This window comes from Gopherus evgoodei, chromosome 3 (assembly GCF_007399415.2).
Source record: "Gopherus evgoodei ecotype Sinaloan lineage chromosome 3, rGopEvg1_v1.p, whole genome shotgun sequence".
Classification (NCBI taxonomy): Eukaryota; Metazoa; Chordata; order Testudines; family Testudinidae; genus Gopherus; species Gopherus evgoodei.
The window spans coordinates 163,150,814-163,171,747 of NC_044324.1; the positions used below are offsets into that span (position 1 = coordinate 163,150,814).

General features: G+C 41.5%; 1 protein-coding gene across 1 annotated transcript in view; it reads left to right on the plus strand.

The window, feature by feature from the left end:
- The window catches only part of GLP1R (glucagon like peptide 1 receptor), a 57,328-nt gene extending 37,612 nt beyond the window's left edge, over window positions 1-19,716 (plus strand). Inside the window, exons 8-13 of the mRNA XM_030558358.1 lie at window positions 5,476-5,536; window positions 10,408-10,477; window positions 11,253-11,341; window positions 14,488-14,626; window positions 15,519-15,560; window positions 19,131-19,716. Coding sequence (XP_030414218.1) covers window positions 5,476-5,536; window positions 10,408-10,477; window positions 11,253-11,341; window positions 14,488-14,626; window positions 15,519-15,560; window positions 19,131-19,298 — 569 coding nt within the window. The 3' untranslated portion in view covers window positions 19,299-19,716. The remainder of the gene's footprint in view (window positions 1-5,475; window positions 5,537-10,407; window positions 10,478-11,252; window positions 11,342-14,487; window positions 14,627-15,518; window positions 15,561-19,130) is intronic.
- Window positions 19,717-20,934: the final 1,218 nt, after the last annotated feature.

The window sequence follows — 20,934 nt, forward strand, 5'->3', positions numbered from 1 at the left end:
TAGTGGATCTGGCCCAGATTTTAGACCTAAATGCTGAGCTTTGTTAAAATTTGTCATAAGCTGGACAGCAGCAGCTAACAAATGCACATTGTTCGCAGAGATGTACTGACATGAGTCAGTGATGATGATTTGAAACCCATGCAATTTCTGGGTGATAATACAAAGAGGCGGTGGTTAAAATAAAACTACCATGTTCGTTCAGTTTCTGTTCAAAATGTAGGGGGTGAAAATGCTTTCCAAATGGGGTGAAAAAAAGCAATCTCAGTGGGGTGTTTCTCTGTTGTGCCTCTTGGCAAGGTTAATAAATAACAGGCTGTAAAATGCTAAATTACAAAATATTTTAAAAGAATTTTCCAAATGCATGTTAGCAAAAGGTTAATAATTGATGGTTGTTATTGTTACTATTTTTATTTATTACAGTGTGCTCCATTCACATCAATGCAGATTTGAGTTTATTTTTCTTTGGCTATTGAAATAAGTAATTGATTTTTAAAAATTCTGTTCAGTTTATTATTATAAAACAAATACCCATATACCAAAACTGGAAAAAATGTAAGTAAAATAATGCAAGGCGAATTTTCACCCCATTTCACAAATCAGGAGTCATTTATGTGAACATCACTTTTATATTCACAAGATTTCACAAGAATCACTGGATTTTTTGTCAGGAATCTCCATTTTATTTATTTATTTATTTATGGCGTAGAAAATAGTGGGAAAAGTGGAATACGTGGAGAGGGCAGTCTTATATTTTTGCTTGTTTCCATCAATTATTATTGTTTATATTACCTTAGCACCAAGGAGCTCTAGTCATGGACCAGAACCCCATTGTGCTAGGTGCTGTACAAACTCAGAACAAAAAGACAGTCCTCACCCCAGTGGGCTTACAGTTTGAATTGTGCAAAACATTTTGTGATTTCACACATGCATGCATGTAATGTATTGTGCATGCTATGTAAACCAAAGCCCACATCTTCCCCTTGTCACTACCATGTGCAAAGCTGCTAGAAAAATTATACTGTATCCAGAACAGACGCAGTAGCAACAACAAAAGAACTCTCTTATGGGCCAGAATGAGCAAATGGCGAGGCAGGTAGATGAGTTACTCCCTTCAGTCTAGAAGGCAGCACAGCTGTAGCTAAGCAGAATATTGGCTCAGAAGCAACAGGCTCATTTGCAGTGGAAAAGAGAATGTTGTTGCTATTTATTTCTGATACCGCCCACAATGAGCTGAATGCTCCACAGACATAAGAGCCCCAAAGCGCTCTTGCTCCACCAGAGACAAAACAGACATGGAATGCAGGGGGAAAGGAACACCAAATATAAAATGGTTAAGGGGATGGTGACACATTGGTATTTTTTGTTTGTTTTTTTGTTTCTTAAAGTACATAGATTATTCCTAGTTACAGCATTCAAGGCAGCAAGACTTGTTCTTGTAGTCCGAGTCTGAGAGAGCAGACACTGAACCCAAGTCACCCCGACTAACTACATCAGCACTGTATAAAATAGTCTATGAGAACAGCAGATTACACTTCAACCCATCCATACGCCCACCAGCAGTTACTGGAACAGGGAACATTTTACATTCAGAAGAGGAGGAAAATGATGATGCCCGAGCAACATCCCACAATTGCTATGTGCAGGGAGAATGACACAATGAGGCAATTAGCAGCACTAAAGACTAACAAGAATATATTAATAAAAAGCCAAACAGATTCTCTGAGCTCCTGCAGCGATTTTACACCCAGCTGTGCTCACAGCAGAGAAGCTGCCATTCAGAAAAGTTGACAACAGAAACCTACTCCAAGGAAGAAAGAACTGCAGGAAGGAAGCTATCAGCGTCTAAAGCCAGATTGCAAGAAAGATGGGTTTGGAAGAGATCCAGGAAGAACGCTTTGAAAGAAAGTGTTATTTAGACTCAGTGTAGCAATTAGATATGTTTATTCCATTAGCTATTTCCTTTTAAACTTGCTTCTTCAAGTAAAAGACTTCGTTAAAACCAGGGATATCAAGAGCCTTATTAAAAATACTGCAGCATTCTACACTAGTGGCCTCAAGCCCTGCAGTTGCAAGATGCTGCATTTTAGACCATTACTCTTGCTGCTTCAGACTTTCCAAACAGATTAGTGGATTTAGACACACTGAAGTTGTGTCTCTCTAAATCCCCTGGTTGACTTTGAAACTCTCAGCCACTTTTTTTCCCTCTACACAGAGTAATTGCAAACTTTTTATATCAGAAGGGCCTTTATTTTAGATTAAAGGCACGGCTACACTGAAAAGCCTGCCTTGGCAAGGGACAAGGTACGATGGCAGAACTGCATGTGGAGCCCAGGCATAGAATAGCTGGGGTGGGTGGGAATGTCAGGCTGAAAGTGCATTGGTGGAACTGTGTGTAAGAAGTTTTCCTAGCTTACAGCGCTTAGCACAATGGCACCTGCTTCATTACTGGGGTTCCTAGGCTATATGGTAATATAAATAAATAATACTCAACCCAGTGTTATAAAACCCTCAGTTTCATGAGCACCAAATTGATGGAAACAGTTCAGAAAGAAAAATTAACTGTGTCAAATGTGATTCAAATTATGAGGTCTATTTTTGGAGAAAAACTTTTGGGTCTGTAGCAATGCAGATGTAAAGTGTAACTATGAATCTAATAAAAGATACCATTGATCTTGTTATCTCTTTTTTAATATAATTTTCAGTCATCTTATCCTGTGGCTGCCACTTAAAAAGTCATAACATTAGAGATACCATAGTTTTTCCTCTGAACTGAGAATAGATAGTTGGTAAATGTTGACTTACGTCCATGGTGTACTATGATGCATGTAATCTTAGAAATGTGTGGCTAGAATTAAAGCTCTGCAACTTCTAGATCTCTGATTCCAATGAACATACTGGGGAAAAGGAGAGGGAGAAAAAGCTTTGTTCCCTTTGCTAATACATTGGCAAGCCATGAACTCACTTTGACATCGTTTCATAGTCTAGCCAAACCACTATACGTACACCAAAATACATTGTGGGTTTGTTTCTAAATCATGTGAAGTTAAGGTTTCCCTCCTATGAACATGCACTCTTGGTACATTAAACAAAAGTTACCCTAGACTGAGTCCTCGAGCAAACCACACATGCTTGGGGCGTGTCTAGACTAACAGTCACAATCATGTAAATTAACTCAAGATAATTAGCAATCAAGACCAGGATCACAAACTCTTGTCCAGGCAAAGCCTTTGTGATCTTTGAAAACTAATTCATTTAGGAGAGGCTGGAGACATTACTGTTTTTCTGTGCTATAAATCACAAGAGAAACACTGCTTCAGATTAAACAGTCCATTGTAAACCAGATTTATGTGGATTAAGTAATATCGTGGGGACGTACCCTGACCAGGACATTAGAACAATAAGAGACTCTATCCCTCATAGCCCTGTTACACCGAGAGTCTGTCCTAGATTATATACTGAGCCAGCACCTCCTGGAACAGAACTTTTGAAGTTTGGTCAGTGCTGCATATGTATATCCAAGCAGTACAGACAATATCAGTTAAAACTCATAAATTTCCACAATACTGTCAAATCTCAGGGCCTTGGATTAAAGTGCAGTGACATGGGACATGACTGATGTAGCAGCACTGGATAGCAACTGGAAGGAGGAGGAGGAGATGCCAATCACCATGTTACCTTTAATTAATTGAGTACTTTCTAATCAGAATACTGAAGTGGTTCAGTCATGACAGGCTTTGTCTAGCTTGGCCCTTTTAAAATATATCACTAATAATTTGAATCTCACCAAATCAAAAAATCAAGTAATGCAATTAAATATGGAGAGATTTCTGATGTATCCAGGCTATGGAGATCTCCACAAATCATAGCACTTATCACTCTAAACATCTGTTCCTTTACTGAAATATATCTTGTTCTCTCAGAGTGTTCATGTTTCATCTTGTAAATTTCATATTAGGGTGACTTTTAATCCAGCCTTAATTCCCTGTAAAGTCAAGAAGGGAAAAATTCAAAGACTAATTTAATAGCTTCCATGAATCAAAGACTCATTTGGGATTGAAAGTGATCTGCAGTGGGTCGCCTAAGCCACTTCCTAGGCATCCTAGCACAACTGGGGACTTGTCTACCTGGCCCTGCAGTTCAGACAGTGGGGGTGTTAATTGCATCGCATCCTAGCGTGCGTCATTGTAACTTCCCTATATGAATGCTGTGGGTGCAAAATAACAGGTACCTAACTTACATTAATGCAGTCCTGTTTGACAACGACTATATTAATGCAAACCAGGTACTTTGAGTTTGTGCCCACAGCGTCCATAAGGGGAAGTTACAGGGCAGCATTTTAGTGCACTCTGTAATTCACCCCCTGTCGTCTAGGAGGTGCTCTGTAGCCCAAACTGGGGGGGCCACATAGACCGTTCTCACTAGCCCATCCTTACAGATGCCTGCACAATCTCAGGATTGAATACCTCCAGTGATGGTGATTCGGCAACCTCCCCCTGGCCGGCTCACTCCATTGTCCTTATGATTACTCTAGTTATAGAAAGCTTCAGAAAGTTTCCTTGCTGCTGCTGCTGCTGCTTGTTACTTCTCATTCCGTCCTTACTGACAAGGGAGGGTAACTGACCTTTGTCTCTTTGTAACACTCCGCTCTCCTGGTGGCTGGGAAAGAATACAGTACAACACAACTGAAAGTTATTGCAGCATAATTCACATTGCAGATACTGTTTTGAGATTTTCAGACCACTGCGAATCATAACACTGTTGTTACTCTTCCCCACCACCACCTTTAAATACATTCCATGTATACACCACCTTACTTGGCACTAATGTGGGTAAAGAACCTGAAAGGGTGTGCAAGGAGGGACAGATTCACAGAGAAATTATGGAAATGTGACACCTTATTCATCCTTGGGACAGTGTTTCATCCCTCTTTGTCTAATGAAACATTTTCCCCCTTTGCATTGTTTCTGGACATTTCCAGCACTATCAGTTGACAGATGCACTTTTTAAGTGTATATTTAAATGTGAGTAAATGTAATGCAAGTGAAAGGCATTGGATTGATGGCCTTGAGTCTGTATAACAGCACTGCAAGCTTCCCCCAGAAAACACCTCCCACTCTGTATTCACTCTGACTTAGTTGGAGCTCCCGAATTTGGTCTCCGGGGCCCATTCAATGAAAGCTGCCAACAGGAGCTCCAATTAGTGCCAATTTTGGAGGTGGTTTTTGTCACACAAACACCTGTCCACTCGGAACTAGACTGATCCCCCTAACTCATTTTATATAAACCACTAAATAGCTGCATGATGGTAACTTAGCAGCATTGCTGACCTGGAACAGTGATGGATAGGTACACTGGATAGGTGCTGCAAACTTGTCACTGGCTAATTATGTTGCTCTTAGTCATATGAGGTTTTAGTCCTTCCTGCTTTTCCTTGTTTCTGATTGTCAGTATCTATCTTGTCTCCTCTCTTCTCAGGTGTACCAATGCTGTTTGTTATCCCCTGGGGAATTGTCAAGTACCTTTATGAAGATGAGGGGTTGGTTCAGTTCTAATATCTAGCTGATATTTCATTTGTGGAGTGTTTTGTGTTGGGGGGGGTCATTTTTGGTTTGATTTGATTGTTTTGGCAATGGCTGATGTGCTGAAATCCCATGTAGTTGCTTATGTTGTGTATGAAGCCCTTGCATAACATTTCTGAAAGACACACAAGCTCATTCCTGGTCAGAATTTTCCATATGTCTGTCTATTCCTCTGCAGGTCAAAGAGAGGTACATTTGTATCTGTTTTTCAGCAGGTACAATATCCATTGTAGAGGTCGTCATACCTAATCAGACTATCTTTGATAGTCTGCCTCTGGCAATAGCCTCTCCAGGATGCTTCAGAGGAAGGCCAAAACCTCCCACAAAGTTCTCTGTGTTATTCCTTCCTGACCCCTGTAGTGATCAGCTTATGCCCTGCAGCAGAGATCTGATTATCCATTCTTGTCTTAGCTTCCATTATTCAGTCCATTATAAAATACAGCCATGTTGTCTGTCTGGCTGCCCTTGCATTGCAGAGAATTGCACAGGTTGACTACATTGCATAAGGAAATGCTGTAGAACTTGAAATACTTGTTTTCTGTTAACTTTCACCATAGCTGCTGATTTGAAAAATCAGTGACATCATTTAATTTTACCAAAGTTTATTTCTAGCAACAGGCTAGTAGCAGCTTTGCTCTAATAGGGACTGGCTGGGAGCATAGAAATAATGTGATGCATGGCCAATGTCCTTTGCACTGATAAACAGTTATACACTATTTATTTTTAATTCTGCCTACCACCTTTTGGGCCCTGTTGCCACTCAGTGTACCTTCCCCGCTGCACCTTCCTAGAAAACCTTGTTTAAACACAGTCCTTTCCTAGGCAGGTACCAATACGGTGTGAACATTCACTGTAGTTGGGCCCAACATTGTATCGACTCTCCACTTGACCGAGTATTCAAGGGATGGGATATCAAGAATCAGTTTTTATTTGTCTTTCATATTACAAAATGGTTTGCTCAAGTCACCTCTAACTCTTCTCATTTCCAGGCTAAAGTAATCCTAGGGTTTTCTGACTGTTCTGTCCAGGTCTGGCTCAACTGTATTCTGTAATAAGAATGATCTGTTGCAAGTTTTATCCAAATGATTAGTATAACTTTACAAGGCCGCCCAGGGGAGGAGGATGGGGGAGTGGGGCAATATGCCTTGGGCCCTGGGCCCCACAGGGGCCCCCATGAGAATATAGTATTTTATAGTATTGCAACTTTTTTTTTATGGAAGGGGCCCCTGAAATTGCTTTGCCCCAGGCTCCCTGAATCCTCTGGGCAGATCTGTAGCTTTAAAGAGCTTGAACAGCCTAACTTTCTATTGGTGTGGAAAATGTATTCAAAGTGCTCTCCCTCAGCTTTCTGCATTATGCAATGCTCAGAGCTGACTTATGATTTCTATTAAAGAAAACTGTTGCTGGCTGCCTTCAGCAGACCCTAAAAGGGGCAATTTTGCATCTTATTAGGTTTTCTAAATCTTTTATAAATATTTGTAAAATACTGTAATAAATCACCGTGTGCAGTTTCCTCTCTGAAGGGCAAGATTTCTGTGCCTCAGGCCTCAGGATGGCATTTGTTAGTGCGTCTAGGGATATCTTTCATGCCATTTGCCATAGTGCTGCCACTGTGGATGTGCAGAAGGCTGTAAATTTCATTTGTGACTCAACTATCTCCCCAGTTATGAGGCATAACTAGAAATAAATAAGGTCAGGGCTACAATGGCTCAATGTTCTAGGCAATCCTGAGAATGTAACCACTCAGAATAAAGGATTGTAGCCTGCAAGGACAGATCTACTTGCAAACTGTCTCCTTCCCGCCTGACTAGGATTGCCACAATTATGGCTACAACTGTGAAGTTCCCCTAAAAACTGCCATTCATTAAAAATAATTGATCTATTAAAAGAAGACATTTTCAGTTCCCCTGTTTTTTAAAATCTATCTCTGTTTTTGTGGGTCCAATTTTATGTGGGTGGAAGTGAACACAGGTTATGTTTCTTAATTATAGGAGTGCACCCACAAGTCTAGTACTTACATTCATCCCACACTCCCACATCTGCACCATCAGTTAATTGCGGATGCAAAATTCAGGGACTGGGTTGCAGCTTTTTTAAAAATCAGACTGTTCAGTTGCACCAAACCAAGACAGAAGTGCACTGAAGATTTTTTTTTTTTTAAAGGAATACAAACTTGAGACACACAAGCAGAGTTTTTGCAGTGGTATTCGGTTAGTTGGATCACTTCCCCACTAGGGACCAAATGCTGTGAGTTGCTAAACATGGCCTGAGAGGCTGTGAGCATACTCAGTTGCCAGTGAATAGATTGAAGTCACGATAGATGTTGATGTTTCTATTACTGTAACATCTCCAGAAAGTACAAATAGACAAGGAATCACATACAGATGTCAGTTTATTTTCTGGACGCTTTAATTGTGCTGGTACGCTAATTGCATTGTAATGGCATTTTAATTGCATAAATCTGTATAAATTTAAAAATAGTTAAAGCTGATCTGTGCTGTGGAAAACAATTTAATGTACGTATAAATGTAGCAGAGTTAATATAAAGAACCATATCTCAGTCTTTGTCACTACTAGGAACCTTAAAAATTCTCTGTTTCTACTGCAGCTACTCAAGAGAAATTAAAACTCTGCTTCCAGCCATGCCTGTTATCCAGCATGTCTCAGAAGTATCCACATAAAATTAATTTTAAAGGCTACATGAAGTTGGTTCCCGCTCACACATGGCAATGAAGTGGTTCTCCTGTTAACCTAGTTCCAGTTAAGCTGCACTGACTATTCTCAAAATACACACTTGCTATTCATCAGTGGCTAAAGTACTGTAGAACAGGGTCTGGTGGTAGAACCGAGAGGCTGAAAAAATATATTTGTTGTGTGCACCAAAATGAAATATAGTTGAAAAACAGCAGAGATCTGCCAGATACAGACATTTGTGATGCTACAAGCTTAGCTGCTTCACTTTTCTATGTGGTATTTTAATGTCTCCATCACTGTGACATCTAGGTGCAACTGCATATCTTATGGTTTGCTAGGATCTCCAGGGTTAAAGTTGAAGCTAGCTTTCCCATTACAAGTCTCCTTTTCTTACCCCCACTAATACCACCCAAAATGTAATTGGCATATTCTTGTGCCAGGGATAAATGAAGTGGCTAATGCAGGGTGAATAGATTACTATAGTTTTTGGCAGATGAGACTTGAAAAGAAGTCAAGTGTAAAATCTATTGGGAAATTTTTTTTACTCTTTATGGCTTGTCATATCTCAGAAACAGTGTGGTGTAGAAACACCTTGTTTTAATCTGTTGGGTTTGATAAGAACTGGTGCCTTTTAATAATGTTGATTGGTTTGATAGATTAATAAAGTTATGAACTCCAGTTTATGAAAATGTTAGGAATCCTGCATGCTACTTGCTCATAACTTTCTCTTGAAAATTTCTTTGGGACTGAAACCAACATATATATTGAAAGAACTGAATATGCCCTTTGTCCTGATCTCCATTAAATAGCCCAGGTTGTAGTGAGTAGACAGGTACTTTTTAAATATAGATGCTTAATCTTAACACTGGGGGGAGTGAGAGAGAGACTGGAAATCTGACCAATGAAACACAGTTCCCTTCTATAGCAGCAGTTCTCAAACATTTTAGCAACCCAAGCACCCACTTTTTTAATTTTTTTTTCAGAGACCCCCCACAAGCCCTGCCCCCGCTCAGCCCCAGGCCCTGACCCCACTCCATCCCTTCCCCAGGATCCACTGCCACCCCACCTCTTCACACCCCCTGCTCACTCCATCCTCCCTCCCTCCATTGCTTATTCTCCCCCACCCTCACTCACTTTCACTAGGCTGGGGCAGGGGGTTGGGGTGCAGAAGGGTGTGCACGCACGGGAGGGGGTGCGGACTCTGGGAGGGAGTTTGGATGCAGGAAGGAGTTTGGGTTGGGGCAGGGGGTTGGGGAGTGGGCTCCAGCCAGGCGGCGCTTACCTCGGGCAGCTCCTGAAAGTGACCGGCACATCTACCTGGCAGCGGCTCCTAGGAGGGGAAGTCGGGGTCTCCGCTCACTGCTCCTGCCTGCAGGCACCGCCCTTGCAGCTCCCTTTGGCTGCAGTTCCCAGCCAATGGGAGCTGTGGAGCTGGCGCTTGGGGTGCCAGAGACCCTCTGCCCCACTCCTGGCACTTCCCTCCCCGGAGCTGCAGAGATGCGCCAGCCACTTCTGGGAGCCATGAGGAGCCCTGCCGCACCGTTGGACTTTTAGCGCCTAAAATCTCCATTTGGCTTCAGTAGCCTCTGGGAGATAGACGAAGGAGGAGGAGAAAGGAGCTGAGGGAAGGAGAGGAGTTGATCAGTGGGACCGGCGGACCCCTGTTGGAGATACAGTGTTGTATAGGATATTCATAAACAGCCAAGTAACAAGAAGACTTTACTTTGACACTTTTAAGATTTAATTTTTTTAAAGAAAAGTGTTGAATGGAAAGATGAGGGTAGCTACCATGCAGCAAAATATTTGATTTTTAACAAATTCCTGCTCAGCCAGATGACACATTTGGACCATGGATTCAATGCTGTAAATCTTCACAATGATAGAAAATTAAGTAGGAGGATTAGTCATCAGAGTGCAAGAGAGACAAGCTAACAGCATCTAGTTGAGTGCTGTAATGTAGCGTGAGGCATTCAGATGTTTCTAAGAACCACAAGTAGCTGCATCTGTTTCCATGTCATCATGATGTGCCTTTCTGCTATCTAGTTCTCATCATCTGCATTGCTGAGACATGTGATGAGAGAGAAGAGACTTCATGCATATTCTTAGCTTTTTGTTTTGTGTTTAACCTCCCCAGTTGCTGGACCAGAAACCAAAACATGAATTACTGGCTGATCATCAGACTGCCCATTCTAATCGCCATTGGGGTGAGTGACCAGGAGCAGATACAGGGATCCAGTATACATGTAATAAGACAAATGGAGAGACCGGAGCATTCAATGCTGGAGGATATGCTTTTGCTAACAAAGCTACTATATAGCAGCTCTTCTCTTCACATGTAATAATGGGGAGGAAACTATAAGGAGGGTTTGGGAGCCAAAGATGAGAGACTGCATGGTGGGATGGGTTAATGGTAGAGACAAAATGTGAGAGTCAGTATGAAAGATGTATGGGTGATGCCCACTGGCCACTGTCCTATAGGAAAACTGAGGAGTTCCTGGTCCTCATTTCAGTTCAGAAACATGATCATGTGAAACCAATTCTGTTTCTGGCTGAAAACACAGTGCCAGACCACTTGTCTGAAGCAAAATGACAAATTCCATGGTATTTTAGAAAAATGCCAGATTCCTCAATCAGAATTGTGGAGATCACAGGCCACGAACTGGAATGAATAAGAGAGTTTACACCACTTAGAACTCCTGATTTCAGCTGTGTGCAGACTCAGGCAGACATCACTTCTTTGATTTATGCTCAGCTTACGTATTAAAGGTGAACTATCCAATTGTAAAAGCTAGAAACAGATTCTGGAGCATGGTTCTGTGGCAAGAGCTGAATTCCATAGCAAATTCTGCAGCTGCAGAATCATGGAATACACAGGACCCTGTCTATAGACACCTTGACACTGCGTATGTTCATTCATATGTCTTGTCTTGCACATATATTTCCTGATAACAATGTCAGCTACTTCTTTCTTTTCTCCAGGTGAATTTCCTGATCTTTATCAGAGTTATATGCATCATCATTTCCAAGCTGCAAGCAAATCTGATGTGCAAAACGGACACAAAATGCAGGTAAGTTATTTGGTGAGCTAGCACTTGCTGTGCTTTTTGAAAAGGGAGAGACAAGCGGGAGTGGAGTGCCATAGGAGGTTAAAGATTTCAAGCACTGGGTGGCATGTAGAAGGCATTGTACGTAACTATGATAGTCCAGAACTGACCACAGATGAAGCCTACTGGTGGGTACAGAGCTTGTGGTAAACCTGCCCTATCAATGCCTTTGTTGTACCTGCTGTATGGATTAAACGGAGGACTTAGTCTTCTGCGGCTGTCAATCTAGAACCTACCATGAGCACTGAAAAAAAAATCCATTTGACAATTATTTTTAAGAAACACAGAGAAAAACACAGTTGTCCTTGTTTCCATCACTGCTCTTACTTTCCCTCTCCACTAGTTACTGTGCCCTCTTATCATGACCTATGTGTCCTCAGTTTTCTGAGCATATTTATGTGACTTTTTGTCTAGTACAGTATGTAAGGCTTACTGCATGAGTTTAATTTTTACCTTGCAGACTTCTTTACATGTGGACTGTTTGGGCTCACCTGGACAGCTGTTTACACCACCAACATTCATGGGCATATTCTTCAGCCCTTGGTTTCTGTGTCTTTGGGGCTTTAAGATCCTTCCCCCAGATTAATCTTGGGAGGCACACAAACTTGTCCCACCTAATGATGTGCATATCATGATACTGCATTGGTGCATGACAACTTGGGTCATCACAATACCTTGTGACCCACTGTTGTCATGTTTTGGTGGAACAGTATGATATCTTGATGCAGCATCATGACGCTCTATTCAAGGGCCCAAAACAAGGGACCAGCCCCCCACTAGTCTGGATTTGCCCTGATATGTCACCGACACCTTAATAGTAAAACTCTATAGAGGACTCTCTAAACATTGATATGATGAGTGGCTAAGTCTAGGACCAAGAGAACATTAAAGACCTTGCCCTTTCTAATCACATTTTGTTCTCTCTGTTATAACAGTTCACCATAGCAATCGTTAATCTCTTTCTGTGCTGCCAGCCTGTCTTTGCACGTGAAATCATGGCTGTCTAATGGGTATTTGGTGCTCAGCTTGGGAGAAGGGACTCATTTTGGAGGGTTAAGAGAGAGAAGATGGATGTGGGTCCACATTATCTCTCGCTATCACAACCTCTGTGACCCTCATGATAGGGAAGTTGACGGATCCTGAACTTTGACACAGTGGGGCCCTCTCTGAGTGATGTTTGGTTTTGTGGCAACACACCCCAAAAAGCTTCACTATAAGCAGAGTTTCACTCTAACAGGAGAAGACTTGCCTAGCAAAAGAGCTCCTCGTCTTCACCCAGGAATACTGAAGTCCTGTAGCCTATCCTTGCAGTTTGAAGGGGCATTGACAGTTGTTAGGTGGGAGCCCTGAAAAGTTCCATCTTCACTCCAAGAGCCTAGAAAGATCAGACTGACTCCCATGATGAAAACAAAACTGGAGGCCAGGGATTCCTCTTCACTCCTCTCCAAGAAGTTAGTGGTAACTTCTCCTTTCTGACGTTTCCTGAGGAGGTGGGGAGGGAGTGAAAGGCATTGATGCAGTTTGAAAGGTCTTGCACTTTTGCTGTGTTCTTTATAGCTGTTGTTTGGTAGTTAAATACACCAAGGCTAGGTGCCCTAGAAATGCACTGGATTAGATTCAAGAGTATTTGAAAAGCAATTGGGCCTATTTGTGCTGGTGTCAGGCAAGGTAGTTTCTCCTTGTCTCTCTCAGTACTTTCTCTTTTCTCCTCCCTGCCACCCCTCTTGTTCATGGAGATCTTGATGGCAGCAAAACCCTTTTCCTGCGTGGAGGGGCTGAAGTTGTTGGGAAACTTCTTGCCTACCCCAGAGAATTTGGGAATCTTGGGAGAATCTTGGGAAACTGGCCTTTTATTCCCCGCAAGGGTGTTTCTCTCACTTTTGCAAGACTTCCTAGCTGAATAGAACCATGTTGGGACTCCCTTCTGAACCTATTAGCACTGTTGATGTGCCAACCAGAGGGGTTGCTGAACAGCCACATGGGGCGCCTCTCCCTTTCCCCCATGGGTGTCCCAGAGCAAGTTGAGTCTCTGCCATATAAGGAGGCAAGAGGCTGACCCTGGCTTCCTCAGGCGGCAGTGCAGAGCCCCAATTGCAAGACAAGTGTGGCTGCTAGATTTCCTTTTTAAACCACCCTCTCAGCCACTTCATGGAATCCTCTGCCTAGGTCCATTGGTGCTCCTACATCTCCCGCTTGCCTGTAAGTGCACACTGATGTAAATAGCTGCTTTGGTTCTCCATCTCTCTGCTTACATATCATTTTGAAACACAGCATCCAGGGTGCCAAACTAATTGAGAGCCTGCCTTCAGTAGACTTTGAGAGCCCTGAGACTCCATTGAAGCCTTTACTTCCCGTTTCCTCGAGGAACAACTTGCATCTTGTCTGCAGATGACAACTCCTCATGAGATGCTGATAACATATGAGCTGGTTCTCTGGCCCCAGGCAGCCTAGGAATTCCCATCTTAGGGATCTGGCATATTTCATTACCAGTTTGTGTTGCTCAGTGCCTTACTCCCCTCATCAGTGTTAAGAACCATTGATTTTGGAAGCATTCTTCTCCTGTGTATTCATATCTCTGCTCATTGCCCTTGCACTGGGAGATGTTTTACTTAGGTTTTTCCCTCACTACTGAGGTCCCTGGTCTTTGAAGCTTGCCTTGTAAGTGTCAGCAATCATTCCCTTTTACTTTAAGTTCACGTCTCTCATTTTACAAAGCTCAGTGACTTACAGTTAATGTTAGCTATAGTGCTTTGAAGATGTCATGTGCTATGTAAGTGCTAAGGAATACTAAATAATCCAATGTCAGCACTCCTCTTTATACAGTAATTTATAGTATTCTTCATGCCCATAGTGCCTTTGAGCCAACCATCTGAATGTGCTTTAGAAACATTATTGAATTAATCCTCACAACCCCATATTGTCACGTGGAAACATTTTCTCCTCGGCACATGGGAAAACTCAGGCACATTGTGGTAAAATAACTTGCTTGAGGTCACCTGATGACTCAGCGAGTCAGAAACAGAACTAAGGAGTCCTAACTTCCAGATTTCTGTGCTAAATCCGTAGCCGCTATACTGCCTGCTATGACTTCCCTTTCTTTATTACTTTAGATTGGCCAAGTCTACATTGACTCTGATCCCGCTGCTGGGGACCCATGAGGTCATCTTTGCCTTTGTTACTGATGAGCATGCCAGAGGAATGCTACGCTTTGTGAAGCTCTTTTGTGAACTCTCCTTCAACTCCTTCCAGGTAACACCCAGGAAACACACATTCAACCCAGTTTGTTTGTTAAATGCTGCTGGAGACCAGTTTGTCTTTCATGGCGGTTACCCTAAATTTCTCTCTTAATTCAGCTCCAGATGTTAGATGATTATGAACCTAGGAGAAGTAGGGTAGCCAGAGTGCTAAAATCAGGTGGCCAGAGTCCCGGTCCTGGCATCCACACACACTCCTTTTTAGTGCTTTCTAGATCTCCAGCAGTGATCTGACCCTTGCATCCACATGTTAATTTCTGTTTTATATGCAAAACCTAAAAACAAAAATTTCCTATGGTCTCCTGGGAAACTGTAATGGTGTCACCCAGGGCAAATTATATGGCTGCTACAATACCTTTTTGGAAATCTGGCCCTTGAAAGGCACATCTGTTTGACTGTAACTGTGCATGTGGAGAGGTAGTTAAGGAATATGGATAGAAAGGATGTGGGGGATTCTGTAATATTCTTTTTCAGCTGTTGTTTCACATGTGACCACTTTATAGGAATCTCCCCATTTGTGGTGGGTGGCCATTATTCTTCTAAACTTCCCACAGCCACCTACAACCTGCATTTCAATGTCCCCATGAATTGCTGATATATGGAGTATTATAGGCCACGGTCAGGGAAAGGGGAGAGTTTTAAGGAGCAAGGGTTGGAGGAACTTAAAACATGCTTGTCCTGTGAGAACTGTTTGGGGTTATGTCATCAAGATTTTTCTCAGCGGAGAGGAATAAACTCTCATCCACTTTTCTGTTTCTTCCTCTAACTATGGAGCATTCCATGTTGGAATGAGATTCTCCTCCCCCTGCAGGTTTGACTAGCAAAACTTGGAGCATTTCTGTGGGCAGTTTTTCTGACTGCTGTTCTATTGTCTTGTTGGATTTCAGGGACTTATGGTGGCGATTCTCTACTGCTTTATCAACAATGAGGTAAGAGAGATACCAGACCAGCTCCAGCTTGCCATATCAGCATCCACTGCAGAAAAAAGAAATCAAAAATGGTCTTGAACTATTAATTCTATCAGTTTAGGTTTGTTCTAGGGTTCCTGCATACAGTAATGACCCACTGGAGGAAATTAGAGGGTGATTTCTCATCACACAGACTATGGGAAATGTTTCAGGCTACATAATTCAGGGATAGTTGTGGGCAGAGTCCTGCAAGTTTCTTTGATGCAACCTTTTCATAGGTTCATCTAGTCTGAACTCCTGTATAACACAGGCTATAGAACTTCCCCTAAAACAATTCCCAGAGCTGATCTTTTAGAAAAACAAAGCCTTGATTTAAAAATTGTCAGAGATGGTGAATCCACCATGACCACTGGTAAATTGTTCCAGTGGTTAATTTCTGTCACTGTTAAAGATGTATGCCTTATTTCCAATCTGAATTTGTCTAGCTTCAACTGACAGCCATTGGATTGTGTTGTACCTTTCTCTGCTTGATTGAAGAGCCCATTGTTAAATATTTGTTTCCCACATAGTTACTTAAAGACTGTAATCAAATCACCCCTAAACCTTCTCTTTGTTAAGCTACATAGATTGAGCTCCTTGAATCTATAACTGTGGAGCACATTTTCTAATACTTTAATCATTCTTGTGGCTCTTCTCGGAATTTATCAATATCTTTCTTGAAATTGTGGACACCAGAACTGGACACGGTATTCCAGCAGTGGTTGCAGCAGTGCCAAATACAGAGGTAAAATAATCTGTCTACACCTACTTGAGATTCCTGTTTATGCATTCAAGAATCACATTAGCCCATTTGACCACAGTGTCACACTGGGGAGCTCATGGTCAGCTGATTATCCACCATGACCCGCAAATCTTTTTCAGAGTCACTGCTTCCCAGGATAGTGTCTCCCATCCTGTAAGTATAATATACATTCTTTGTTCCTAGATGTGTAGTTTTACATTTAAACATATTAAAACGCACACTATTTGCTTGCACCCAGCTTACTAAGCAATCCAGATTGCTCTTTATCAGTGACCTGTCCTCTTTATTATTTGCGGCTCTCCCAATTTTTTTGTCATCTGCAAACTTTAGCAGTGATGATTTTTGTTTTCTTCAACATTATTGAGAAAAATGTTAAATAGTGTAGGGCCAAGAACCAATCCCTGCAGGATCCCGTAGAAATACAACTATTCAATGGTCATTCACCATTTACAGTGACATTTTGAAACTTATCAGTTAGCCAGTTTTTAATCCATTTAATATGAGGCTCGTTAATTTTATATCGTTCTAGTTTTTTAATCAAAATGTCTTGTAGCACCAAGTCAAACACCTTGCAGAAGTCTTGATAGATTACACTGGCACTGTTACTTTTATCAATCATACCTGTAATCCAATCAAAAAAGATATTATTGTATTACTGTCCTTTAATTTTTTATTCATTGAGTCTCAAATCAGCGGCCCCATTATCTTCCTCAGGATCAATGTCAGACTGACAGGCCTATAATTATCTGGAACATCCTGTTTACCCTTTTTAAATATGGGCACAACATGAGCTTTCTTCCAGTCTTCTTATTGAAATTACTTATTGAAAATCAGCATTAATGGTCCAGCAAGCTCCTTGGGCAGCTCTTTTAAAACTCTTGGATGCAAGTTATCCAGATCTGCTGATTTTGAAATATCTAACTTTGTAGTTGCTGTTTAACATCCTCCTCAGCTACTAGTGAAATTGAAACAGTGTTATATGATATGATCACATTGTTTTCCCCCCTCAAATATTTATTGAACACTTCTGCCTTTTCTGCATCATTATTGATAATTTTATCATTTTCATCTAGTAATGGACTAATATCATTGTTAGGGTTCTTTTTGTTCCTATTATATTTAAGGACAATAAGAAAGATATTGTTAAGAATGCTGGCCATAGATGTCTCCTGGTGTCCCTTTGCTTCTCTTATTGATTTTCTACAATTCCTAGCTTCTGATTTATTATTCATTACTATCAACTTCCCCTTTCTTCCATTTGTTCTATATTATTATATAATAATACATAAGAAACCTTGTGGATCCGGTAGAACTCAGTGCTGGAAATTTATTTGTTTGATGTCTTTGAAAGAGATTATAGCTGACCCCATCAGTTTGCCTTAAACAGTATCTCTGCTTTATTCTGAGGAACTTGGAACCAGAACCATTGCCTTTTAATTCCAAAAACTCAGTTAAGGCGCAGTTGGTAGCTCAGAGAACAACTCTTTTAACTAACCCCTCTAGTAGGTTTCTTATCCTCTCTGTGGCCCAGGAACTAGAGGACATGACTCACTCAGACACACTAGTCAAAATTAGTCCATTACAGCAGACATGGGATGGCGAGTTTCATGCATGCTAAGCTTCCACATCTGGATGTGCCATATTCTGGTCCCATGCTTCAATTTAAGATATGACAATTAACTGATGTATGAAGGTACTAAGCACAATGGTTTATTTTATGCACATAGATTCTTATGCTTAACTGCACTGCATAATCAAAGATACTGTGTAATGTCCTTCAATATCTGGTGTAATGCTGTTTGGAAGGACACTGTCAAGGTATCTTTCGTCACTGACATTTTTCTTTAACTCACTATTATTGTCAAGAACCTATCGGGAGCTCAAAACTTAGATGAGGGTTTCTATTGGATTTATCCTTTACTGATGCAATTCTTGAGCCTGCTGTTTGCTGAAGTAAATAGTTGCTATTTCTTTGCCTTGTGGAATGAACATGTTGAAAATCCAAAGGGCCAAATTCATCCAAGATGTAATACCATTTAAATCAACGGAATTACACAGGGATGAATGTAATCTCAGATCTTTAGGTGTTTTCAGTTTAAAACATGGAAGGAAAGTTAGCTCCTGGTCTACAATACGGATTTATGTCAGTATAACTACATTGCTATGAGGTGTGGAAAATCCACACCCCTTATACCGACCAAACTCCTCTGTAAACAGTACTGTGTCAATGGGCTTCTCTCATCAACATAGCTACTGCCTCTCAGGGAGGTGGAATACCTACACCAAGGTAGAGTCTTCACTAAGCGTTACAGCGGCACTGTAAGGATAGACAAGACCTTGGACACTTTGGCTGTGTTTGCATTAGGAAAATGTATTCATTGCTGAGAATGGGTATGTGCAACAGTTGCTGCTGAACTGGAGCTAAAAACTAACTGCAGGTGCAGACAGGGCCAGACCATATTTAGAACAGTTTCAGAACTGCAGATGAGCACTGCTTGGAGCAAGGTAATATAGACTAGGTTTGCTGGTGCCCGCTGCATAGCATAAACAGGTTTATTTATAGAGATAAGAGTAAGTGCTGTCATTATTTTACTTATGAAATAATGGTGTGATGGACCAATAAGGTAATTAGGGAGACCATTTGAAGCAATAATAAGGGAGCTTTAAAACCTTGCCAATGGCCTTCAATAATGTGATGTTAAATTTTTTTCCTGTCCCAAAATGGGATTATTTCAAGACTTGATTCTTTCTATATTAAATGCCTTTGTTTCCTCCTTTGCTCGTGTAAGGTTCAGACAGAGTTTCGGAAAAGCTGGGAACGCTGGAGACTGGAACATTTTTATGTCCAGAGAGACAGCAGTATGAAACCACTGAAATGTCCACCCAACAGCCTAAGCAGTGGAGGCACAGTGGGCAGCAGTGTCTATGCTGCCACTTGCCAAGCCACGTTCAGCTAGGATTTCTACAGATGAAAATAGAGATGAGCCAGATTACCCAAACTGAACTGTAGAAGGCACCTGAAGACCCTCAAATACCCAGGCAAGCAGTTTAAAAATGTCTGCTGGACCCAGATACTTAACCTTCTGTTGCTCATTGCTGTAGGCAGCTGGACAAGGTTTTCTAAGGAAAGCAGTCTGCTAATATAATCAACACACGAGAGGATAAATTGAGCATGTCTAAAGTAAGTTTAAAGAGTTTGTTCCTGTTAATGCACGAGGCCTCCAGGTGTCCAAAACTTAAGCAGCGCATTGATCCAGTCACAAACCATAGGGTCAATGGCTTATTACTGTAGGTGGGCGAGCTGAGATCCACTGATTAAATTACAAGAATACAGAACATGACTACTGACAATAAACCATGTTTGTACTTTTACTGGGAAAGGTGATGCGGATATTCACTATTTTTAGAAAGAGACATTAGTGGAGTTTGAACATATTTCTTCATGGCACAGTCACTGGGCCACAACAGTTAAATGGCAAGAGCATCCCAAAATCAAGGTTGGAGGTGTGCTTAACTGCTTGATGCGAAGGGGCAAATATGGGGCATCCATAAAGCCTATAACTGGAAACAGTAATGTGCACACTCCTGAATTTTTTTTTAAGCTTCATTTGGAGAAGTACGTTCTGTGTATATTAGGGGCCTAACCTCCCGTTACTGAGTATGTGTTCTTTGGGTTAACGTTGACATTGATAGTGTAACACCTGAACATTAAGCTTTTACACAGCACTCTGCATTGTCAGTTGGCTGCACACACATTAATATGGACGGAAGTCATGAGTTGCACCTCAGAGTAAGTGGTTGACCATGGATAGTTTTCTGTGGATGGTATGCTCTGTTTCTTGGGTGTACAAACATGCAAAAGTTATATTGTGATCATTACGCAACTTGCAACATTTTCTTCACTTTGAAATAATAGAATTCTTGGAGTTCTCTAGTATACTCGCTTAGTTTCCTTGTCTCTTGCCTTGTTTATTTTCTTTTGGCATGATGTATCTTCAAGGTTCTTTTCTCATGATGCCAGGAACGAAAATATTGTTAATTGAGTTTATTTAGTAACTGCACTTTCAGCACTGAGGACAGCTCTCTGCTGTACTTTCTCTTCTGTGCTGGAGCTATTTAAATTTATGCTCTTAATGAGCCTTTAGAATGTCACCACTTACAATGTTGCAAGACGAAAGGAACTATTTATGTAAACTCAAAGCTCTTTCTAAAAATGAATGAATCCAGCCGAGGACCAATCAAGGTGCTAATTGCCCTCAACTCCTGCTGAAGTCAACAGGAGCTGAGAGTGCTCAGTGTTGTGAAGGGCGACGCATACATGAGAAGAACAGTAAGAGAAGCTATCTAACCCTCGCTCCAGTTGCTTGGGCCAGATCTACACTACACACTTACTTCAGTATAACTACCTTGCTCAGGTGTATCACTCCTCTGAGCAACATAATTCTAACAACCTTCACCTCCCACCCGTCCCATGTAGGCAGCACTATGTCAGCGGCAGAGCTTCTCCTGCTGACATAGCTACTGCCTCTCGCAGAGGTGAAGTAATTAAGCTGACAGGAGAGCTGTCTCCCATCCACTTAGAGCATCTTCACC